General features: G+C 45.2%; 2 protein-coding genes across 7 annotated transcripts in view; one reads left to right on the top strand and one right to left on the bottom strand.

Annotated features, from left to right (window-relative positions):
- The window catches only part of CSMD2 (CUB and Sushi multiple domains 2), a 601,873-nt gene that overhangs the window by 319,832 nt on the left and 255,909 nt on the right, over window positions 1-26,132 (bottom strand). The gene's annotated exons all lie outside the window — the stretch shown is intronic.
- On the top strand, window positions 19,087-19,827 carry HMGB4 (high mobility group box 4). The gene has a single exon (XM_032302442.1). It carries the CDS (start codon window positions 19,219-19,221, stop codon window positions 19,798-19,800), a length of 582 nt encoding a protein of 193 aa, XP_032158333.1. The 5' UTR covers window positions 19,087-19,218; the 3' UTR covers window positions 19,801-19,827.

The raw sequence follows: 26,132 nt of genomic DNA, 5'->3' as shown, positions 1-26,132 counted from the left end.
ATCAGTGCTCCCATAAACCTAACAAAATGTCTCCTTTTCTCCACCTCTCTCTTTCCCTGCCCCATGGGAGAAACATTTGCCTTCACTGTGGCCCCTCTGTACCATGCTCATGCCTCTGCCATTGTACTGGACACACCAAATCATAACCATCTCCCTGACTAGAAGCCAAGCTCTTAAGAGCAGGGACAGGATTTTCTTTATCTCGCTATGTCCAGAAACACAGCACCGTGCCTGGCATGTGGAACAAGTCAATTCCTTAGAACAGCGGTTGGCAAACTGTAGTTTGCTGTTTTTATAAATAAAGTTTTATTGGATCACAACCGTGATCATTCATTTACGTATTGCCTCCTTTCAAGCTATGATGGCAGAATTGAGTAGTTGGGGCGGAAACTATAACCTGTAAAACACCAAATATTTGTCTTGCCCTTTACAGAAAGAGTTTCTTGACACCTACCCTAAGCCTTGCAGATGACAGAGCTTGTTGGTAAAAAGTAATTTCCAAGTAAGGAATAATAAAAGAATACATACACAGCTAAAACATTTCCTGATAGTGTACAAATACTTCAATGTACATTTATGCATCAATCCATTTAATGTAGTACCAAGGTCTTTTCTTTGATCACAGTTTTGTTCTTCACACTCTCTCATATAAACTCCATCTATAATGCATCGTTCACCATATCCGATTCAGCTACAGCTCATTCAGTCAATAAATATGTATCGTGCACCTGCCAAGTGCCAGGCACTGTGTGGGGGCACGAGGGATGGAGCGGTGAGCAAGACAGTCCTGGTCCCTGCCCCGATGGAACTGAGCAATTGTCTCAGTCACTCACACCTAATATTTAGGAAGCAATTCTTTTTCAGAGATTCTCCCCCATGGAGTCTTTCCAAAGCACTCAATTTAGTTTCCATAGATGCAACTCTATTTCCTTTCACACTCATATTTCATCAGTTTATGTGATGTTTAATTTAAATCACATAATTACAATAACAAGTATGACTGGCACCAAGAGAGTTGGCAACAGACCCATCTGATTCTCAGAAAGTGCAAGACTCAGCTGGTGGGAGCATGGAGGGCATGGGCTTTGAGGGTGGGGGTGTGAGGTGGCCAGCAGGCAGCTGGTGCTTAGAGTGCCACAGGGCATTGGTCAGGAAGTTCTAACAAGGCCATGGGAATTCCAGCTACCCCAGGAAGCTGCTCTGGTGGAGAGGGCTAAGAGTACTTCCGTTATACATGTCTTGTGAATGAATGAATCAGTGAATGAACGAATGGCAGTCTCCTGCTTTCAGCTGTGGGCATCTTTTCTAATCACATCCCCTTTGCTACTAGGAGAGTGGGATTCAGTTAATATTAAAATCCTAATTGATGAGGACTTCACAGGACTTCCAGGCCTAAGGGCCAGCTATATATAGATCTCATCTACAGCCTTCCCAATAGATGGTCAGTTCAGCTCTGTTCTGAATGCTTCCCAAGACTGATAAGTCAGCTTCTTGCCAAATCCTCCCTGTCTACTTTGATTTAGCCCCACCCTTTTCTTGATGCTTCCTGCTCATCCTTGAGCAGGCATCTTACAGCCACTGGCTCCAGAGAGTCTGGCTGACTTCTCCTGTGTACCTTGGGACTCCTGGCACTTCCTCTACCCTGGTGCTTGTCTCACCAAGAATCATCCAGGGGTCTGCCTCATCCTCCAAACTGTGCGCTCCTGAAGACAGGGGCTGTTTCTTTCTTCTTTAATTCTTTCATCAGTACCTTCCATGGAAACCTAACACGCCTCCATAAACACTGCTTACTAGAAGAAGGAACGCTTGAATGAGTCAATGAATGAATGAGATCCTGCTAGTGAAAGCAGAGGGCATATGAGGGGGAAAACAGACCAGCACGTGAGCCTGGAGACAGTGGTGAGAGCCTCCAAGACCATAATGGGTTTCATCCTGGTGTCCTATGAAGATGCGCCCCCACACCCCCATGATCCCTCAGCACTCGTCCTATCCCCTACTCACTTGTCAGCTTCTGGTACCTTTCTGGGCGACTCTTCTCATCCTGACATAGCCCCAATGCACTAACCGTGAGGTCTCGTAATCAATGTGGGCAAATGTTCCTCCTTCCCCAGAAGGAACTCAATAAGCTCAACAAATTACCAGGGCTCTTCCCTGCTCAGCTAATTGTTAGCCCCAGGGAACCCACACAAGCTACATCAGGTAAACGCTTTTCCTCCAGATGCACTGCTCCCTGGAGGGCGAGTATCTGAACCAGGAAAAGGGAAGGACAGGTCTCCCGGCAATGTCTGCGCCTGGGATGTGGGTGTCATCACCGCTGGGGGTCCTGGGGCTCATGCGTTGGGGGTGGCACCTTGAGAAGGGCTGGGAGTGGCTTGGGGTGCTCATTTTTTGCACTCCCTGCAGGGCTGCTCACCCAGAAAGGCTGCTGGCTGAGGCGTCTCGTGACTGCGCAGAGGCCGTGCTCATGATGCTGCCAAGAGCAGACTGGCATCGTGTCTGCGAACGGAGCGGGGCCTGAAGTGCTGAGCTCCGGGTGAGGGGGCTCCTGGCGTGCCCTCAGCTACCTTCCAGGGCCCCCGCGCCTCCCTCATTTTCTGTCAGTCCCACTCCCCTTCGTGAGCTACAAGCGTCTGAAGAGTCTGCGCCCCGCCGACCCCACGTGACCTACAGGGCGCGCCTGATTGGCTCAGGCTGGCCATGTGACACCAGTGGGGCCAATGGGCCGATGGGAACGGGCCTCACCCGGGGGAGGGAGGTTCCGGAAAGGGTGGCCCCACATCAGGTCTTCCACCTCTGACCCTGTACCTCCACCCCATCACTCTCACGGGATGTGGGGTGCCTCGTACATTGTCCTCCTCCATGGCGCGCTGCCGTCTGCCTGGGACAGAATCTAAGCACCCTCTCAGCCCTGCCCTGCTGCTGAATCCTTAGCTAGCCATTCTCTACCCCCAGCCCAGGTCTGCATTGCGCCAGGTTAGGCCAGAGAGCTCGCCTGGAAAGCTGATGGCCCCATGAACTAAAATGTTAAAGCCTGCCCCATCAGGCCTGGCCCAGGAAGTGGGTGCCTTGGGAACGTGGTGGCCGAGGCACACTCACACTAAACCTGGACCCTATCGCCTTCCTGGCTCAGGAGTCTGCCTAGGTGGAGATGTCCCCTGTCTGGGTTATCACCTGTCTTGTTCCCCTACACAGAGGCAATAGGTTTGACTTCTGGAACCAACACGGCCTTGTATTTGAGTCTGGGCTCCACTATTTCCTAGTCGTGTAAGTATGGGGATGTGCCAAAAATTCTCTGAACCTCAGTTTCCTCATCTGTGCAATGGGAGTCCTATGAACATCTGTGCTTATGTATATAAGGTGTCTAGGATTGTGCCTGACACACAGCAGGTGCTTCACAAATGTGAACTATTCTCCCCCACCCTTGATTAGTTAGGTCTGAGAGGAGGAGAAGGGATGAGATCTTATCAGAGCCTTGAACCCTATCCTCCAGAGCATACAGGGTTTAAGTAGACCCTGGAGTAGCCTAGGTTTCCCTGGAGAAGTAAGGATGCCTGCATCCAGTCTGGTGACAGGACAGTACATGGGAGAAGAGACAGGGCACTCTGTGTCACCCAAGGTAGCCAGTCCATGTGGCAGCTACCTTCCCTTCTCCCTCAGCGGCTCTAGCCTGGCCTCCACCAGTTCCTGCTCTCTCAGTCTTGCCCATCTTCCACCTGTCACTAGCAGACATGAGTCAGAGAAGGGGCCTGTCCCCCTCCCAAGAAGGGTGGCAATGTATGCCTTGCAGAGGCCTCTGGGGATTATATTTGGATAATACTTCTCATCCTGAGGAAATGTTTGCAGATGGCTTACTGAGGAGCCTCCCACGCCAGCCTCTGCCTGCCACTCGACTGCCACTCTTAGCTTGAGCAACATCAATGTCCCCCTCCCCCTCCAGGAGGAGGCAGCTAGCCAGCCCTGCGTGAGAGCCAGGCAGCTCTGAAGCCCTGGCTGAGGGCATGAGCCTCTAGTCAGCTGGAGAATGGATGGGCTAAAGCATCTTGGTGATGTGCAGGCCAGTGAACAAGGTGTCCTAGTCAGATGGAGCTGGACTTGGATCCTGCCTCCATATCCACTGGCTGTATGACCCTGGGAGATGGTGTGGCTGTATGACCCTGGGAGATGGTGTCACCTCTCTGAGTCTCTCTATTCCAGTATGTGTATCACAGTGCTTTGTGACAATTTGAGGTGCTATGGTGATGCTCATAAACTCCTGCTAAGCCTTCAAGACATAGCAGCCACATATTCTGGATCATGGCATGTCTCCAGAAAGCAAGGGAGAGTCGTGGGCCAAGGGCTAACACTTACTGAATAGAAAGCAGTTTGGGGGGCACCTGGGTGGCTCAGTGGGTTAAGCCTCTGCCTTTGGCTCAAGTCATGGTCCTGGGGTCCTGGGATTGAGCCCCACATCAGGCTCTCTGCTTGGTGGGGAGCCTGCTTACCACCACGCCCATCGCCTGCCTCTCTGCCTATTCATGATCTCTGTCTGGCAAATAAATAAATAAAATCTTAAAAAAAAAAAAAAGGCAGTTTGGGGTGGAGATTAGGAACATGGGCCCTGGAAGTTTCCTGCTTGGGTTCAAGTCTCATCTCTTGTCTAACTATTAGCTGTCTAACTATGGGCAAGTGGCTGACCTGCTTTGGGCCTCAGTTTCCCCTGCTATTTACTAGGGTAACACCAGCACCCACCTCATAGAGCTGACAGGAGGTCTAAGTGAGATAATGGGTACAAAAGCTCTTGGTAAGGAGGGGCAAGATGGCAGAGAAGTAGAACACCCTGTTTCAACCAGTCCCCTAAAGTGAGCTAAATATCTACCAGAACACTCTGAACACCCATGAAATCAGCCTGAGATGTAAGATTATACACTTCTGGATCACTATAGAGGCAGAAGACACCAGTGGAGAGGTAAAGCAGAGTGGGAACACTTGGACTGGTATCAGAGGATAAACAGAAGGGGGAGGGAGCCACCAGAAGCAACTCATTGGAAAGTAATATCTCAATATGAAAGTGCCCTGTGATTGGGGACCAGCATTAACTTAGAGTCTTGATAGAAGCACTGAAAAAAAGTAAAAGATCTTAAGAGGCAACTAGTGGAATCGGGTGGTCACAGGCACGGACCTAAGCCCATGGTCCCAGGACGGTCACCGCTGGCAACCACCCATGCCAGAGAGAGTCCAGCGGGGGCTCAAGTCCATGGTCCGTGAGCCCATGGCTTTCCATTGCTTGCACCACTGCTTGGGCTGGGCCCACTCCTGCCCGTGCATGAGAGAGTCTGATGTGGGCACTGGCCCACGGTCTCTGGGCCCACTGCCTTCTGCATGTGACCTGTGCCGCCGCTTGGTGTGAGTGCACGGGGTGAGGGCATGGACCTCAGACAACAGTCCCAGGAATGGCAGTCACCTGGGATCAGGCTCACCCGGACCAATATCATTCATGGCTTTAGTGGCATGGGGGTGCGCACTGCCTGTGAAAGGCTGCACTGTTCAGTGGAGTTTGCAGACGGGGAGTCTGTGTGTTCTGGACCACCCAGAGGGGAGCAGACTGAGGTTTCTCTCTGAGGCAGCGGTCTGGGTGCAGAAGGTTTGCTTTCCACTAAACCTCTGAAAAGCCCTGCAAAAAGCCCCCAAAGAACAAAAACCTCCAGAGAACAAGAGCCGGAAAAACTGGTTTCCACAGAGCCAAGCTCCTTGATAGTGGGCAGGGCGACTCAGCCCAAGCAGGACAGACTGGAAACAACAATGACAACAACAACAACAAAACAAAACAAAACAAAAACCCCTCCTGCAGAAGACAAGCCAAAAGAACCAGAGGGCATTAATCACAGGGTCCCCCATAAAACTGTAAAACCCCAACATCAGGGGAAAACAACATATTAAGCTCCTGGTATTGCCCCAAAACCTATATATTTCATAGACAACTTTTTTTTTTTTTTAATTCATTCCCATAAATCTTGTTCTTTCAATTTTTTTAAACCTCCTTACCAGTAGAGGTTTAATACAACATATTGCATAACAACTTTTTAACTTGAACTTTTTTCATACATATACTTTTTTTTCTTTTTTTATACATATAGATATAAGCTTCAAGGTTATCCTTTTTCCCTATTCAATACTACCCCTATATAGAAACCAGTTTTAATTTCCTTGTATGTCTGGAAATTTGAGTCCTTTAACAAAGATAACAACATTCACCCAGGAAGAACCAAAATAACCTTCCACATCCACATCAAGGATTTATAAACACCTTCCCATCTTATTCTTCTGGTAGTATTTGTTAATTTGTTTTTGTTTTTGTACTATTTAAATATTATTCTTGGGGTTCATTTTGGCTGGGTTTTTCTTGTTTTTTTTTTTTTTTTTCCCCCTTGTCTTTTACTATTGTCAGTCTTTTTGTTTGTTCATTTTTGTTTATGGACCTTATAAATCTTACTTTGGGGGTTCATTTTAGCTGGGTTTTCTTTTTTCTTTTTTTTTCTATTTCTTTTTGGTGGTTGCTCCAAAAACTTTCCAGGGTGCACCTTGCCTGGATTGTGGTTGATATATTCAGCTATACACCCCCTTAACCACCTCTCACCAAAATGACTAGGAGGAGGAACACCCAACAGAGGAAAAATTCAGAGACTGTGCCCTCTGTCACAGAACTATTGGATATGGACATAAACAGTATGTCAGAAAGGGAATTCAGGGTAACAATTATCCAAGGAATGGCTAGGTTGGAGAAGACCATTAGTGGCAACACAGAAACTCTAAGGGTGGAAGTGAGGGCAGATCTGGCAGTACTAAAGAATGCTATCAGTGAGATCCAATCTAATATAAATACTCTAACAGCTAGAGTAATCAAGGCAGAAGATCAAATTAGTGATCTAGAAGAAAAACTGAAAGAAAAGAAGGATCAAGAGGAGGTCTGGAACAAATAGCTTAGACGCCATGAAAACAGAATTAGGGAAATAAATGATGCCATGAAACATTCCAACATCAGAATTATTGGGATCCTTGAGGGGGTGGAGAAAGAGAGAAGACAAGAAGATATAGTTGAACAAATTCTGGATGAAAATTTTCCCAGTCTGGAGAATGAAACAAATGTTTGTGTCTTAGAGGCAGAAAGCCTACCCCAAGATCAACAAATCTAGAAAGACTTCCAGATGCTTAATTGTGAAATTCACAAATCATAGTTGTAGACAAGAGGTCCTAAGGGCAGCTGGGGGAAGAGATTCCTTACGTACAGAGGAAGGTCCAACAGAATAACGTCAGACCTGTCCACAGAAATCTTGCAATCCATAAAGGGCTGGAAAGACATATTCAGGGCACTAAATGAGAAGAACATGCAGCCAAGAATACTTTATCCAGCAAGGCTGACATTCAAAATGGATGGAGAGATAAAGACCTTCTAAGACTGGCAAGGTTCAAAAGAGTATGTGGCCACCAAGCTGGTAGAATAAGAAATATTATGGGGAGAGTTCTATAAGAGAAGAAAGAATCAAAGAGTGACATAGAACAGAAATTCACACAGACAATCTATAGAAACAAGTACTTCTCAGGCAACATGATGTCAATAAAAACTTATCTTTCAATAATCACTTGCACAATGTGAATGGTCTAAATGCTCCCATAAAATGGCACAGGGTTGCAGACTGGATAAAACGACAAGACCTGTTCATATGCTGTCTATAAGAGACACATTTGGAACCTAAAGATACATCCAGACTGAAAGTGAAGGGATGGAGAACAATCTTTCATGCCAACGGGCCTCAAAAGAAAGCTGGGGTAGCAATTCTCTTATCAGATAAATTAGACTTTAAGCTAAAGACTGTAGTCAGAGATAAAGAAGGGCACTACATCATTCATAAAGGGTCTATCCACCAAGAAGATCTAACAGTTATATTTATGCCCCAAATATGGGAGCAGCCAACTACACAAGCCAACTGTTAATCAGGATAAAGAGTCATATTGATATGAACACATTAATTGTAGGGGATCCTAACACGCCACTCTCAGCAATAGACAGATCATCTAAGCAGAAAATCAATAAATAAACAAGAGTTTTGAATTACACATTGGACCAGATGGGCCTCATGTATAGAACATTCGAATGTTTCATATATATAGAACATTAAAACAACAAAAAACTCATTCTTCTTGAGTGCACATGGAACTTTCTTGAAAATAGACCACATACGGGGTCACAAATCAGGGCTCAACTGATACCAAAAGACTGAGATTATTCCCTGCATATTCTCAGACTACAGTGCTTTGAAAACTGGAACTCAACCACATGAAAAAGTTTAGAAGGAATTCAAACACTTGGAAGCTAAAGACCACCCTGCCTAAGAATGTTTGGATCAACCAGGAAATCAAAGAACTTAAACAATTCATGGAAACCAATGAGAATGAAGACAAATCAGTCCAAAACCTATGGGATATGGCAAAAGCAGTCTTAAGGAAAAAATGCATAGCCATCCAAGCCTCACTCAAAAGAACTGAAAAATCCCAAATACACCAGCTCTCTTTACACCTTAAAGAACTGGAAAATCAACAACAAATTATGCCAACCCTAAGAACAAGAAGGAAAATAATCAGGATTAGAGTGGAGATCAATGAGATAGAGACTAGAGATACAGTAGAACACATCAACAAAACTAGAAGCTGGTTCTTTGAAAGAATCAATATGATTGATAAACCACTGGCCAAACTAATCCAAAAGAAAGGAGGGCCCAAGTTAATAAATATGAATGAAAGGAGAGCGATAATAACTAACATCAAGGAAACAGAAACAATCATCAGAAATTATTATCAACAGCTATTTGCCAATAAGTTAAGCAAACTAAAAAAAATGGTTGCATTCCTGGAAACCTATCAACTTCCAAGACTGAAACAGGAAGAAATTGACAACCTGAATAGACCAATATCTAGTAACAAGATTGAAGCAGTGATCAAAAACCTCCCAAAAAACAAGAGCCCAGGACTTGACGGATTCCCTGGGGAACTCTACCAAACACTCAAAGAAGAAATAATACCTAATCTTCTGAAGCTGCTTCAAAAAATAGGAACAGAAGGAAAACTTCCAGACTCTTTCTATGAAGCCAGCATTATCTTGATTCCCAAACCAGGCAAAGACCCCAATCGAAATGGAAAATTTCAGACCAATATTCCTGATAATATGGATGCCAAGATTCTCAAAAAGAACCTAGCTAATATGATCCAACAGTACATTAAAAAGATTATCCACCATGACCAGGTGGGATTTACACCTGGGATGTAAGGGTGGTTCAACATTCGTAAGTCAGTCAATGTGATAGAACAAATCAATAAGAGAAGACAGAAGAACCACATGGTCTTCTCAATTGATGCAGAAAAAGCATTTGACAAAATACAGTATCTGTTCTTGATTAAAACTCTTCAAAGTATAGGGATTGAGGGAACATTCCTCAACGTCATAAAATCTATAAAAAACCCCACAGTGATATCATTCTCAGTGGGGAAAGCTAACAGCATTCCCTTTGAGATCGGGACATGACAAGGAAGCCCACTCTCGCCACTGTTGTTCAACATACTACTAGAAGTCCTAGCAACAGCAATCAGACAACAAAAGGAAATAAAAGGTATTCAAATCAGCAAAGAAGAAGTCAAACTCTCTCTCTTTGCAGATGACATGAAACTTTATATGGAAAACCCAAATGACTCCACTCCCAAACTACTAGAACTCGTACAGCAATTCAGTAATGTGGCAGGATACAAAGTCAATGCACAGAAACCAGTTGCTTTCTCATACACTAACAGTGAAAACATAGAAAGGGAAATTAGAGAATCAATTCCATTTATTATAGCACCGAGAACCATAAGATACCTGAGAATCAACCTGACCAAAGAGGAAAAGGATCTGTACTCAAGGAACTACCGAACACTTATGAAAGAAATTGAAGACGACACAAAAAAGTGGAAAAGCATTCCATGCTCAATGGATCAGAAGAATAAACATTGTTAAAATGTCTATACTGCCCAGAGAAATCTATACTTTCAATGCTATCCTAATCAAAATTCCACCAAAGTTTTTCAAAGTGCTAGAACAAACAATCCTAAAATTGGTATGGAACCAGAAAAGTCCCCGAATTGCTAAGGAAATATTGAAAAAGAAAAACAAAACTGGGGGCATCACGTTGCTTGATTTCAAGCTTTAGTACAAAGCTGTGATCACCAAGACAGCATGGTACTGGCACAAAAACAGACACAGACCAGTGGAACATAGTAGAGAGTCTGGACATAGACCCTCAACTCTAGGGTCAACTAATCTTCAGCAAAGCAGGAAAAAATATCCAGTGGAACAAAGTCTCTTCAATAAATGGTGCTGGGGAAATTGGACAGGTGTGTATGAAATGCAACCATTCTCTTACAACATATACAAAGATAAACTCCAAATGGATAAAAGACCTCAAAATGAGGCAGGAATCTATCAAAATCCTAGAGGAGAACATAGGCAGTAACCTCATCGACATCAGCCACCTCAACTTCTTTCATGATATGTCTCCAAAGGCAAAGGAAACAAAAGTGAAATGAAATTTTGGAACATCATCAAGATAAAAAGCTTCTGCACAGCAAAGGAAATAGTCAACAAAACAAAGAGGCAATGCACGGAATAGGAGAAGATATTCACAAATGACACTACAGAAAAAGGGATGATATCCAAGATCTACAAAGAACTCCTCAAACTCAACACCCAAAAAACAGATAATCATGTCAAAAAATGGGCAGAACTTATGAACAGACACTTCTCCAAAGAAGACATACAAATGGCTAACAGACACATGAAAAAAATGTTCGTCAACATTAGCTATCAGGGAAATTAAAATCAAAACCACATTGAGATACCACTGTATACCAGTTAGAATGGCCAAAATTAACAAGACAAGAAACAAGTGTTGGAGAGGATATGGAGAAAGGGGAACCCTTTTACTGTTGGTGGGAATGCAAGTTGGTGCAGCCACTTTGGAAAACAGTGTAGAGATTATGACCCTGCAAATGCACTACTGGGTATTTACCCTAAAGATACAGATGCAGTGAAAAGAAGGGCCATATGTACATAGCAGCAATGGCCACAATCGCCAAACTGTGAAAAGAGCCAAGATGCTCTAGAGCAGAGGAATGGATAAAGAAGATATGGCCCATATATACAATGGAATACTACACCTTCATCATCAAGGATGGATACCCAACTTTTGTATCAACATGGATGGGTCTGGAGGAGGTTATGGTGAGTGAAATAAGTCAAGCAGAGAAAGTAAATTATCATATGGTTTCATTTACTTGTGGAGCATAAGGAATAATATGGAGGACATTAGGAGAAGGAAAGGAAAAGTGAATTGGGGGAAATCAAAGGGGGAGATGAACCATGAGAGATTGTGGACTCTGAGAAACAAACAGGGTTTTCGAAGGGAGGTGGATGGGGGGATGGGTGAGCCTGGTGGTGGGTATTAAGGAGAGCACGTATTGCTGGGAGCACTGGGTATGGTACATAAACAATGAATCTTGGAACACTGAAAAAATAAAATTTAAAAAAAAAAAAAAGCTCTTGGTATAGTTCTCAGCACATAGCAAGTGCTCAAAGACCATTTGATGTTATTATTGAGGGTCAATAATGTCCCAGTGTTGTATATATACTTTCTGAATAACAAACCAGAGATTTAGTGGAGCAAAAGCAAGTAGAAGGGAGAGGAAGGAGATAAAAAGAAGAGAACGGACAAATAGGGAAGAGGAGAGTCTTCTCCTCCTGGCTTCTCATATTGCTCACCTGCATCACATCTGGGCTAATGCTCTTGGTTTCAGGTGGCAGAAATCCAGATCAAATCAGCCTGGAATAGAGAAGACATGACTGGCTGCTATAGTCAAGCCATAGCTGGCCCCAGGGATGACTAGACCCAGGGATCCAAATGCCACAAGGCCCCTCTCTCTGTGTCCTATTTCTGTTGTGCTCTGTCTGCTGGCTTCATTCTTTCCATGGCAAATGGCGATGCTCAAGGCTGGACCCATGGCCACCCTTAGCAGCTTTAATTTATCCTCACACCTTCTCTTCCAGACAAAAGGCAAAAATCCATTCCCTTAGTTCCAATTAGAAAAAGCTCACTAAAGGCCTCCAAGTAGTCCCGCTGGGGGGTGTGCCCACGCCTGGGGCCAAGGGCATAGGCCCCCGCTGGAACTATTTTGAGGACAGTTCTCCAAAAGAAGGGATGTGCTTAGAAGGAGGGAGTGGCCGGTGCTAGGCAGACCAAATGAAAGATGTTCATGTTGGTTGAAGGAGGCAGGGAGCTGGACAAAAAGATCAGGGACCACTCTTCCTACTCTGTGGCATACTAGAGTATTTTTGTCAAGGCCTGTGAGAGTTATCTAGTCATACTTTGCTGTGGGCATTCTCTCCCCAAAATTGGTCTTATTCTAGAACTCATCCTCTCTTCCTTTGCTGTGTCCTACCAGAGGTAAGCAGGCATGCCTGGACCTTGCCATGCTCATCCCATGCTTGTGCTTGATCATCTGTTCCATTTCCTGTCCATTGTCCACTAAGCCTCTGGACTAGGCGTGGACACTTCATTTCAGCTTTGACCAGCCTGTGTTCTAAACAGTAGACCCAGGTTCTGTTTGTACCTGCACATGCTGGTGTGGTTCTGTAGGCTATCCACCTCAGTCTACCTGCTAGACTCAGGACATTCCATGACCTGGGGTAAACTGACTGGATCCATCTGGAACAAGAGATCCATCAACCCAAATGAGAAAAGTGTCCCCTGAATCCCTCAAATGTTGAGATTCAGACACCTTCTTCTCCTTCCCCTTCCCTTTGCCCTTCTCCTTCTTCTTCTTCTTCCACCTGCCCTCCTACTGCAATACTTGGCCTTGTTCCCTGCTGCCTTCCTTCTCTCCTTGGTCCTAGCCAATGGAGTTCCTAGACTCCCTGTAGCGGCAAAACACATGGACTTAAGAGTGAAACCAACTTGAGTCTGAGGCCTGGCTCTGCCACTCATTGCTGTGTGGCCCTGGAAAAATTAATCTCTCTCTCTCTCTAGGCTTTTCTGGAGATAATATACTTAAAACATTACCATCATTCTTATTAAAATATGGTCACATGAGATTGAGTAATAGTTCTTGGCATGAGGTTAGTGCCAAAAAGCCTAAGTCTACTGTTTATGACCCTGCCTTTCCTACCAGTCTGCCTTCCAGGAAATTTCAGATGCCTCTCTTTACTACCACCTCCTTTCCTAAGACATATCCAGCCTTCAAATGCTGCTTATAAGTGGCCATCAAAGAATCAGTGACATTGCTCCACAACTCACAGCTATTTGTTGAGATGTGTGTGTGCATGTGCACATGTATATGAGTGGTGAATGAGTGAATGAACTGAAAGAATCTAAGAGTGAATTAATTGGTAAGCAAACGAGTGAATTAGTGACTTAATGAGTCAGCAAGCGCATGAAGAAGAGTGTGTAAAATTGAGCAGACCACGCTCCTTGGTCCCACAACTAATCTAATAAGGGGTGGCATAAATTTTTAATCTTTATTAACATAAGCACGGGTTAAGAACAGCACAGGAAACATTACAGACCACCAGCTGGATGAGAAAGATACTGTATTCCTTCCCCATTTCTGCTTTAACAAATTTTTACAAATTTTGTGGCCTGAAAGAACACACTTGTCTTAAAAGTTCTGGGTGGTGGGCGGAGGGAAAGGGCAGGAGCCCAAAATGGGTATCATGGAGCCAAGATCAAGGTGTCTGCAGGGCTCTGCTCTCTGGAGCTCTAGGGTGGGATCTGCTTGCTGGCCTTGCCCAGCCTCTAGTCCTCACCTTGTTTCTTGGCTTGTGGTCTCTTTCTCAACCTTCAAAGCTGGCCGTACCACATCTTCAGATCTCTGACTCTGACTCTCTGCATCTGTCACTACATCTCCATCTCAGACTTCTACACTCCTGCCTTCCTCTTACAGGGACCCAGGTGATTACAGCAGGTCCACCCACGTAACCCAGGGTAATCCTCTCATCCCAAATCCTTAACATAATCACATCTGCAAAGTTCCTTTTGCCATGGAAGGTAACACAGTCATGGGTTTTGAGGTTTCAGATGTGGGTGTCCCTGTGGAGCCATTTTCTGCCTACTATGGATACTCCACTCAGAGGGCATGTGTAGGCAGATTCCCACCCCACAAGAAGAGGGGCAGGAGGGGGATGAAGGAAACATCAAAGCATTTATCAGATGCCCAAGCCAGGTACCTTTGCTCTTCTTCTTCTTGTTTGAGCACTGGGATTTATGATCATTATTACTGTTATTTTAATTTAAATTCAACATTTAACGTATAATGTATTACTGATTTCAGAGGTAGAAGTCAGGGATCCATCAGTCTTATATAATACCCTTGAGCACTGGGATTTTTGAAACATCCTCAGGTGGTTCCAGCATGCCCTGAAATTCGGGGAACACTGTGATGGAAGACATGCCAAGAGCACATGTTGCTACAGCTGAGGGTCAAATCTGCCCAGAGATTTCTGGAGGAGATGGATCAAGAGCAGGGTATCTCAACTGTGGGTACACATTACTGTCAGCGAGGGAAATTTCTGAAAGACTTTATTTTGAAATAAGAATAGAGTTGCAGGTTGCGGGGGGCGCGTGGGAAGCTCAGAGGGTTAAAGCCTCTGCCTTTGGCTCAGGTCATGAACCCAGGGTCCTGGGATCGAGGCCCACATCGGGCTTTCTGCTCGGCAGGGAGACTGCTTCCCCCCCTATCTCTGCCTGCCTCTCTGCCTACTTGTGATCTCTGTCTGACTTGTGATCTCCATCGGTGAAATAAATAAATAAAATCTTAAAAAAAAAAAAGCATTGCAGGTTGCAAAGACAGTACAAAAATTTCCTATAGACCCATCACCCAGCTTCCTCTAACATTAGCGTCTTATATAACCATGGTAGACGTATCCACAAGTTGACATTAGCTCAGTGGAAGACTTCATTCAGATGTCCCCAGTCTTTCCACTAATGTGTTTTCTCTTGGTCCACCATCCAGTCCATCAATTCCCAGAGCCCTGAGACATTAAGTCTACTTGATTTCTAATCTGGTTCTGTTTCTCAGGCTTTCCTTGCTTTCTCAGGCCCTTGACACTTTTGAAGGGTACTAGTCAAATGTTTTGTAGAATACCCCTTAATTTGGGTTTGTCTAATATTTTCTCAGGATTAGACCAGGGTTATGCAATTGGGGGAAGAATATCATTATTGGTTAGGGTGGTATCTGCCAGCTTTCTCCACTGGAAAGGTATAATTTGTCCTTTTCCACATGCTATTCATTAGAAGTGAGTCCCTACGTCCAGCCCATTTGGTAAAGGGGTACTGGGTCCATTGTTCCCATCACTGCAGTTAGTTCCTATCCACGGCTTTGTTACCATGTCACTGCTCTTTACTGATAAGGTAGTAACAAGCAATACCCAGAACATAAGTAGCAAAGCTAGAATTTGAATTCATGTCTGCCCAGGCTCCCAAAGCCATGTTCTTTCCACTTCATGTTACCAACGCTAAATCAAGGGGATCTGATTGGATTTGTGTTCAAGGTGAGAGCTCCCCCCTCAGCTTGCCTACGTAGTGTTTTTCAAATCAGTCCATGGACTGTAACCCATAGTGCGTCATGAGACCAATCTGTAGGTCTGTAGGCACTTCGAATAACAAAATAGACCATAACAGAATAGAATAGAAAATACTACTTCACACACATAGTAAGTATAATTTGTTATAATGTTTCTATAAACTCTGTGTTTAGAGAACTTTATCTTTAAAATAGGGATAAAAATAGTGGCCCTGCCACCACCCCCAACCCCCGCCCAAGCCCCCTGCCCAGGGGCACCTGGTGGTGCAGTTGGTTAAGTATCCAACTCTTGGTTTCAGCTTAGGGAGTTATTTCAGGGACGTGAGATCAAGGCCAGCATCAGACTCTATGCTCAGCAGAGTCTGCTTGAGACTCTCTCCTTCTGCCCCTCCCTTGCCCCATGCTGGCTCTCTCTCTAAAATAAATAAATAAATCTTAAAAAAAATAGCATCCCTAACACACACAGTTGTTATAAAGATTAAATGCTTTGATATAGGTAAAGTGCTTGGAATAGAGACAGGCACACACGACACATTACATCAATATTACGAAGTACAGACATGCACAAATGGGTCATGATGTAAAATGTAAATCTTATTGTAAGGCTGCAATGAACAAATTCGAAAACACTGAACTCACAGCTCTAGATTGGGATGGTAGCAGTTTACGATGTCCAGGCACCTGCCCGTTTTTGTGAAGTTACTGGGGGCACAGCCAGGCTTATCGATGTATGTATTGTCTGTGGCTACTTTGGAGCAACAATGGTAGAGTTGAGTACGTCCAATAAAAACCACAGGGCCCACAAAGCTGAAAATCTTTCTTATCTGGCTTTCCAGACCAGTGCCCCTGCCTAAAGGTCATCTTATAATATAAGGGATATTAGATGCCTCTGTGGAAGCCATGTGGCCTTGTTCTGTTATTACCCTGGCAGGCACGCTTACCCCTGCAGAACATTCTAGGCTGTGAGACCACTCGGTCCTTGAGCCTGAAGAAGCTCAATAGCCTTTGACCCTGGACCTATGCCCATACTTGCTTTATTTATCCACCTCCATTGCTGCTCATGGTGGAAAGCCAGAAACATGGCACATCTGTCACAGTCCCAGCAGGAACCAGATGGCCACTCAAATGAGCATAATTTGAGGAGTGTTTAATAAAGAGGCTATTTACAAAGGGAAGGGCAAGGTGTAGGAAAGCCACAAGGGACAGCAGAGTAAAAGCAGAGCTCTTACCACCTCTGGCAAGAGGAGACAAAGAAAGGGAGCAATTCCTAAACCTGGAAGGAGCCAGTCATTTAGAAAGGAAAACTTGATAGGAGCCAAGACCTTCAGTCCAGGGTCTGAGAGCCAGCTCCAGGTGACCTCTTGAGGGGGAAGCCAGGAGAATGAATGTCCTGGAATCACCTTTCTCTCCCCAATCTACTGTTGGGGTCCACAATGACCAAACTGAAATGGAAGCCACAGGGCATGAGATCCATTGATGTGGTCCATCTGGGTCAGCCTCCCAGGGCACAGAAGATAGTGAAGAAGGTTGAAGTCTCAGCTACCAGAGCACATAGCATCGACTTAGAAAGCTAGCCATACTGACCCTCCCTAAGGTTCTCCAGACATTTCCCCCACTTCATCCCTCCAAGGTGAGATTGTGGCCCAAGCATCACAGGGTGGCCATAGCTTTTACTTTCTACCACCTTGTCTTCCTAGACCTGCTAGGCTCTAGATGATTATCATAGTTAGTCCTTCTGGATCTTTTCATCATGAGAAGGGTAGAACATCATGAACGGAGGCACAAATGAACTGTGGGGTTTTTGTGAGACTGAGCAGAGTCAGATTCATGTCCATAGACATTGGCCAAATTCTTTCTCACAACCCGTCCTTCCATCTTGGAAAGGAGCTATGTCCTATTGACCTTGGCAGCCTAGCTCAAATCCAACAAATAGGTGAGCCAACACCTGGCCTTGGGAGAAAGAACCAGAGTGAAAAACAACTTAGCAAGCTGAGAAATGTTCTCAGAGTAATTTGTTACCCCTGCCAGACCTCTTGGTCCCATCACTAGCCCAAGCTTCCTCGGCTGGCATCTGAGATCTTGTAGGCATCTAAATGCAGCCACAAAACTACAACATGCCATCTGGAGGATTCTTCCCGGCTGGTCCAAAGCACCCATTTTACAGATATGAAATCAGAGGCTCATAGGAAGGAAGGAGCTAGCATCAGTAGCGCAGCTGCCTTGTGGCTCAAATTCAAGACTGGGGACCCTCATTAGTTTCCATCTTTCTTTTACAGAAGATGGAAGTTGCAGTCAGTCTCAGAGGCTTGGGAATGGATTGGGAGCCCTGGAAATGTGGTCTAGTCTTAGGCAAGTTTCCCTGTCAGGCTTAGTCGCTGAAGATACACACCAGAGTCATTGGCCCCCGAGGCACCACTTCTAAGGACTGAGAAAGAAACACAAGCTTGAGTCAAGCAAATCAGTCCAAATTCAGACTCCCACCTGTTAGGCTATTTTACCATAACTTTTCTGCTAATGAGGCTCCATTTTGTAGTCCTATAAATTTGGCACTATCATCAACCACTGAGTTATATGAACCCTGGTCCCATACAAGCAATGCTCTCAAAGTGTCCAAAGGTCACAAGATGACCCTTTTATTGTCTTTTCTTTTTCCTTCCATTGGAAGACTAGTGGAATACGGGCAATGGCTTTCACACAAAGTCAGAAGCTGACAAGTGTGAGTGTAGCCATTAGAGCTCTGTACTCTAAGCCCGAGAGCCAATGACCCCAGAGATGAGAGCAGGGAGGCCTCTGGACGGCCAAGGATTTGACCCCATTTTCACAGCCTCAAGTGTATTGAGTAAAACCCCTCAAGGTCTTCCTCCCTCTGCCCACCCCATCCCAGTTTCTTCAGAGAAATGAAGAGTTCAGATGTATATAGCCCAAGTGCTCAGGTTTTAAATTAGACAACTTTGTCCTGACAGGAACCGAGTCATGGCTGTCATACCTCATTATTTTTAGAGTTACTACTAAACTCTTTGAACGGCATGAGCTGCCACCATTCAAGGCAAACAGAAAGACTTCACATTTTATCATGACAGCCCTGGAGCCATCCACCTCCTCACGTTCATTATATCCATCCTGACTTTGGGAGGGATCATGCAACGTCTTGACAATCTTATGGTGAGGAAGGCAGACCCCATGGCTCATTACTATACTATATCCGAGGGACTGAAATCTCCCATAGTAGAGCAAAGCCCATGGCCTCCAGGACATTAAGGAGAAATATTCCAGGGGAAGTCGCTGCTTCCAAACCACCCCTGGGTGAACCACCATCTCACATGAGAAGCAGAAAAAAATGGACCCTCCAGTAGCCAACCAATAAGAGGAGCTGTAAGTTAATGCCACAGGCTGGTGAATGATGTCACAGTCCCCTACTCTGATGCAATAATGCCACCACCACTGAAAAGGCTGAGCTGTGACCATAGCTCTTGCAGAGGGAAAATTTCACAAGCAGGGCACCTTCTAGATTGCTCCTGGAGTGTGGAGACAGAAGTCTCTGCTGTCCAAGTTACTGAATCCAGAAAAAAAAAAAATGACTTTATGAACATGGGAAAAGAAATCCAGATAAGGCCCAAGGCAAATGTTTCTTCTTACATCCACTTTTTGCTGAATTACAGGAACAAGTTCAAGGAGCAGCAGCCAAATACCTACCTTGGCTTTAAAGAGTTCTCTAGAAAGTGTTCGGAAAAATGGAGGTCCATCTCAAAGCACGAAAAGGCCAAATATGAAGCTCTGGCCAAGCTCGACAAAGCCCGGTATCAGGAAGAGATGATGAATTATGTTGGCAAGAAGAAGAAGCGGAGAAAACGGGACCCCCAAGCACCCAGACGCCCCCCATCATCCTTCTTGCTCTTCTGCCAAGACCACTTTGCCCGGCTGAAGAGGGAGAATCCGAGCTGGTCAGTAGTGCAGGTGGCAAGGGCCTCAGGAAAGATGTGGTCTGCGAAAACAGATGCTGAAAAGCAGCCATATGAGCAAAGAGCAGCTCTCCTGAGAGCCAAATACCAAGAGGAATTGGAAATCTACCGCAAACAATGTAATGCCAGGAAGGGCCTCCAAGGGTCAGCTAAGAACCAGCGCAGAAGGAAAACTGACTCGGACAAAGCTGATGGATCCAATTAGAAATAAATGCCATTCAACTATTGCCCATCGCTGGTCTCCTGTGTGACATTAGTGTGGCCACTGTTGCTGCTGCCTTGAGGAAGTGAGTGGGGTGGCGGTTGAGATTGGGACTTGGAAGCTAATCCTGGGGAGGGCTGGCTTTGAGAGAAGGGCAAAGAGGTCCAAGGCAATGTGTGAGGTCAGTAGGTACGGAGCTTGGCTTGGGCAGGTAGAATGGGAGTTTTTAGTGGAAGTCACAGAGGTAGGGCATCTTGGCTGCAAGTGGTTATCGAGGACAGAGGACTGACCCTCCTCTGGGTCGGGTGCATGGATGCCAGTCCTGCCATCATCCTTACCAGCAGGGCCAGAAGGCCTAGAGTTCAGGTCAGACTCCTAATTGAGGCCCCAGCAGAGGTTGGGAAACTGGAGTTGAGGTGGGCTTTGGAGTACCTGGTTCCTCCAGTAATTACAGAACTGCTCCTCCAGCTGAGCCTTAGGTATCATCAGTAGGCCAGGAGGAGACCTCAGGGTTGGTTCCTGCTCTGGTGGGGATGAAAACACAGGGCTGATTTTACAAATGTGGGGATCTGACTCCGCCCAAGTCCCTAAACTAGAGAAAACCCTGGTTTTGGTGGGCACCCACCCAGTTGTCTGTGGTTAGAAGCACAGCACTCATGGAGTGGACATTTACTGCCTTTATGACCACCCAGCATCCATTCCTTCTCCTCTTGTTCACAGCACCCTCCTCTGAAGTCCCCTGGTCACGCTGATTGGTTCAGTTACAGGCATGTGACCCAGGGTGTTCAGTCAGAGGGGACCACAGGGACTTGTGCCAGGAGTCCTAGGGAAGAGCCCTGTCCTGAGGCTACTGTAAGCCATCTGCCTTTTTCTTGGGCCAAAATGTTAGTCCCTTGGCAACAGAGTGTAATCTTGGACTTTTCATTGAAGATGAGCCCAAATGTTTTTTTTTTTTCCTTTCTTTTTTCTTTTTTTGTCTAAGATATTTTGAATTAGGATTTTGCCATTTAAAATGAGACTAAAGTGGTCATTTGGCACAATAGGACTGTTCTGTGTCTGTGCTCTATTTTTCAGGCGACATATCATGAGCAATGCTTCATCTCAATCAATATAAGTTGGTATGAAATATTGTGAAATGGCTATTGACTTCTCGACACCAAAAAGACTGGGCCAAAAGACAAAATTGCTTTTTTGTCATTACGTTATGCATGCAACAGACTTCCTTAATTCCACCTCCACTCCTGTTCCAGGATGGACTTAGACTTTGTCCTCTACCACTTTTTGAACATTTACTCTCAAAACAAAAGTAAAAATACATACTTTGAAAAATCTTACAGAACTAGAGAGCCTTTAGGGAATAGAAGGTAATATAGTGGAGTGATTTAGAAGTTCAAGGTCTGGAGTCAGGCCATTTATGGAAGACTCACATATGCCAGATCCTGTGTTGGTTACTGCATAGTCTACTATGTGGTACTGCATAGTCTGTTGCATAGACTACTGTCAGGTTCCTGCCCTGAAAGAACTTTCTTTCTGGTAAGAAGGATGTGAGCATAAACTACAGCACTAAAAGGCATGATGAAAATGAAGGCAACTCAGAGTGTAGGGGGCCCTACCAAGGAGACCTTTGAAGTCTTCAGGGATGAAGCAGCTTTATCCTACTTGGCAAACTTGTACTGCTGCTGGCAAGATTCCTGTTTCCCATTCCCCATTCCCTACAGCTGTTGTTTCAACTTGGCTCTGCTTTACCTCCATCCCAACCCCCACTCTCTCAGGAGATGCCCTCATTTTCTGTCTCATTGAGAAAACAAAGATCATCAAACATAAGCGTTCTCAGTGTTCTTGTTTCTCAACATGTCATCCACACCCATCCCTTCCTCCTGATCTCAAGTCTTAAAGGGAGCTAGAATACACTTGTTACCCCCCTTCCCCTGCCTCCCTCAGGCCCTTACTCCTCACTCTAAAGATGCAAATCCTTTAGTCCTCTAAGCTTGTGCAGGTTGGCTTGGTGCTATGATACAGATGGTTCTGATCTTAACATTTGCAGGACCTTGGTCGAGTTCTTTCCTCTGTGTTGTCCCCTGTGCAATGGGGATGATGCTCACCTTACAGGTTGTTTTAGTAAATAAATGATATAATACATGCAAAAGCATTTGGCATAGTCCTTGACACCTAATATGTACTGCGGCGGGCATCCTCTAGGATGGCTGTCTCATAATACCCCCTGCCGGTGTCCATACCCATGTATGTACGATCTTTTCTTAAATATGGGCAGGACCTGTGACTTGCTCTTAACCAACTGAATGGAGAAAAAAGAGACGAGCTGTGACCTCTGTAATTATGTAATGATGTATAAAACTTCATCTTGCTACTTGATTTGCTCTAGAGACTTTGCTAGCATAATGAAGAGGCCAAGCTGGGGAAACTCACATGGCAAGGAACTGTGGTAAGTCTCTAGGAGCTGAGGGTGGCCTCAGACCAATAGTCAGCAAAAAATTAAAGCTCACAGTCCAGTCCTACAACCACAAGGAACTGAGTGTTTCAGCAATCACATAAGCTGGGAAGTGGGTCCTTCCCCAGTTGAGCGTTCAGATGAGAACACAGTCCTGGTTGACATCTTGACTGCAGCCTTGTGAGGTCTCACAGCTAAACCAAGCTATTACCAGATTCCTGACCCACAGAAACTGAGAGACAATGAATGTGTGTTGTTTTAAGCCGTTAAGTGTATAGTAATTTGTCTCATGGCAACAGATAACCAATAGAGTGCTCAATAAAAGCCAGCTTCCTTATAATTTTAGAAGAGACTGTCTTTAGCCTTATTTCTCCCTCTAGCTTCTACTTTATGTGTTTAATTTCCTTTTCTTGGTACCCTCTTGAAGGTGGAGGAGACCCCCCCTCCCCATGGTGGATTAGAGCCTGACTTCTACTCCTCTGTATTGGTTCTTGTTGAGTTGTCTTGCTTCCAGCCTGACCTGTGGTCTCTTGGTGGGCAGCAGCTGTGTGTTATACCATATTCCACTCTGGGAAGAGGGCCATGATATAGAGAGGCCCAGCCCTCCTGCTGCCCCTTTCTGGTTTCTTGTGTGATTAATTATGTGAATGTGGGTGGCCAAGTCAGAGTTTTGACAACAGTCTGCATCACCCCTGCTGAAGACGAACTCCATTAACATTCCTTTATGAAAAAGTCGACAGGAGGGTGTGAATCTGCAGGCTTCTAATGACTGTAATGTAATAACAGTGAGGCAGAGGGAGGGGAAGAGGAGGAAGAGAAGGGGGAGCCAGGACTAAGACAGTGGGATAGAGAAGAAACAGGCAAGGAGCCTGGTATGGTGCCAGTACTCCAGACCCATTCAGCTGGGCTCTGTGCCCCTGTCCTCGGGAAGAGGAAGGCAGAGTCTTTGGGTCTATCACTGTCTCAATGAATGAATCACTGCACTCTGATCCTTCTCTCCTAAAGCTTTTCCTATGTTCACTTATTCATTCATTTATTCATTTATTCAACAAATATTTATGTAAATCTTATGCCTGTAATATACCAAGAACTGTTCTGGTGCTAGGAATACAGCAAGGTCCCTGATCTCTTACATTCCAGCGAGTGGCAGACAGATAACAAGTCAACAAATAAATATACCAGATCATTTTTTGATAGTGTCAAGTGCTCCAAAGACAATAAACAAGGGTAATGAGATAAACAATGACAAGTGAGGTTGAGGGCACTTTAAATCAGTGGTCAAAGATGACATTTGGGTTCAGATTTAAAGGACAAGGAACTAGGCATGCCAAGGTCTGAAGAGAGAGTTCTTTAAGCTGCAGGACAGCTAGTGCAAAGGTCCTGAGGCAGAAGTGAGCTTGGCATATTAGAGGGAGAGTAGGGAGGCCTGACTGACATGGTGTGAGATGCAGCTGGAGTGAGGCAGGTATTAGAAAAGAGTTTATTTGAAATCTAAGTGCAATGGGGAGCCACTGAGTTTTCTGCAGGAAGAGCCACATGCTTCCACTTTGACTTCTGGTTATTGGTCATTCTAGCATTTTCAGAAACTATCAGTACCAAAAGGGGATGCTAGCCCCTCCAAGGTTTGCAAGATCAAGAGATAAGGCTAACAAATATCAAACCCATGACATTTTTCTTTTTTGGATGGGAAATAATCAGGAGTCTCTACTTGGTACTTGGAGAAGCTGTAAGCTGAAAATCAAATGTGGAAAGGATGAAACTTCTAGCCCTGTGATTAATTTTCCCAGGGATGGGGAAAAGGGTGGGCATGGGTGGCAGAACATTCCATAAAGACTCTTCTTCCCAGGTTTCATATTTGCATATGAACAGCTTCCGCTGGACCAGTGGCTCTCAACCTTGAGCCTACATTAGAATTACCTCAGAGCTTGTTAGCACACAGATTGCTAGGCCCCACTCCTAGAATTTGATTCAATTTTTCTGGGAGTTAGACCTAGAATTTGCATTTCTAAAAGTTCCCAGGTGACATTGATGCTACCAGTCCAAGGCCCACAGGGGAATTCTTCTCCCTCTTGTAACCCAGACATTCACTTGGAAGAGTAATAAGAAGTGAGACTTATCTGCCTAATGAGTTTGAGAAGAGGAGCTCACCATTCCCTTCTTTCTCCACCCCCCACCACCTTAGCTGCAGAATGTGTTCAGGTCTGCACTTCAATTAGTTCATTGGTAATAGAGGTGACAGGCTGATCCTCATCTGTCTTTCTCCTGCACCTGCCACTGATTCCAAACCTGACAGGAATAAGCATACTTATTTATTGGGTTTGCCTCAAATCCCAACAGAGAAGTTGATCCCAGTTGCAAAACCAACTGATTACCATCTGGAACCCACAACTGTGTTGGGATCTTTTTTAAAAAATATTATTTATGTGTTTATTTGAAAGAGACAGAGCAAGAGCAGGAGGTTTGGGGGCAGAGGGACAGGGAGAAGCAGACCCCCTGCTGGGAGGGAAGCCCCATGCAGGGCTCAGTTCTGGGACTCTGGGATCATGGCCTAAGCCAAAGGCAGACACTTAACCAACTGAGCCACCCAGGCACCTGCTGTGTTGGGATCTTATAATTGATTTTACCTTCCACGAAATCATCAATTGTTTGAGGATCAAAAGATCCAATTTCTGGGCTGTTAAGCTCAAGGATTTCGTCCATGGGCAGGGCATGGTTTTTGGGTGAAATCACCAGGGCAATGACACTCTCCTGTCCTCTAATCACACTCCCCAAAATTATACTTGTCTATAGGTATGCTGGAGAATAAATGATGTGTGTACCATTGTAAGTGATGTCCAGTGTGTGGGAAGTATCTTGTGAATGAGGGTTCCTGCCCTAGACTCTAAAGGATGGTTTAAAGAAGGTGAGAACAACATATAAAAGGGCAGTTGAAGCAGGAGGAAACCTAGCCAGGAACCCAAAGGGGGACGTGTGATGTTCCAGGCTGGCTGGCCTTGATCTCTGGGTTGGTGGGATGCCATGAACATTCTCATGTGGCCATCCCCTTGTAAGTTTCTGTGCACTAGCTCTCACTACCCATTGCTCCCTTTCCAATCCTTTTGTCTGCTCTGGCTGCCTGATAGATGTTGTAAGACTTCCCCTTCAACAGTAAAACATTTCAGTGGTTGCCCATCGCCTGTGGGAGTCTGACGCAGCATAATCAAACCTTGCTGCCTCTGCACTGTCGCCAACACTCAGCTTCTTGAGTAGCTCCCAGAGATCCTCACCTCCTGGTATTCACACCCTTGTCTGATTCCTCCCTTTAAGTGTGGGCTGGACCTAGTGACTGACTTCTGATGAACTGAATAGGGCAAAAGTGATAAGACATCATTTCTCTGCTAGTGACTAAGCTACAAAACACAATCTCTATTGCTTGCTCAAAGCAAATGGATATGTTGAAAGTTGTCCTGTGGAGAGGCTCGTGTGGCAAGGAACTGAGGCTGGCTTGCCTGCTGGGAGGGAATCCCACAACCATGAAGTAGCTGAGAGGTGGACCACTCCCGGGCTCCCATGCACACCTTTCCTGCAGCTTTGTGACAGACCCAGATCAGCCACACCTGATTCCTGACTCACAGAGACCAGGCTGATAGATGTTGTTTTGTGGAATTTGTTATAAACTGAAAGAGAGAACAACACAAATTGTAGTATCAAAAGAGGCATAGTATCATGAAAAACATCTCAAATGTAAGGTGGCTTTGGAACCAGAGCATGGGTGGAGGTAGGGAATATTTTGTGAAGCTTGTTAGAAAAATCTGGACTTTGAGGGTGCTGCCGGTGAAGGCTGAAAAGGCAATGAGGACACGATTTTGGAAACTGGAGAGAGGGGATCCTTGTGAAGTAGTGGCAG

Source organism: Mustela erminea, chromosome 10 (assembly GCF_009829155.1).
Source record: "Mustela erminea isolate mMusErm1 chromosome 10, mMusErm1.Pri, whole genome shotgun sequence".
NCBI classification, from domain to species: domain Eukaryota; kingdom Metazoa; phylum Chordata; class Mammalia; order Carnivora; family Mustelidae; genus Mustela; species Mustela erminea.
The sequence above is the reverse complement of the archived record's forward strand: the minus strand, read 5'-3'. Positions and strand labels throughout refer to the sequence as shown.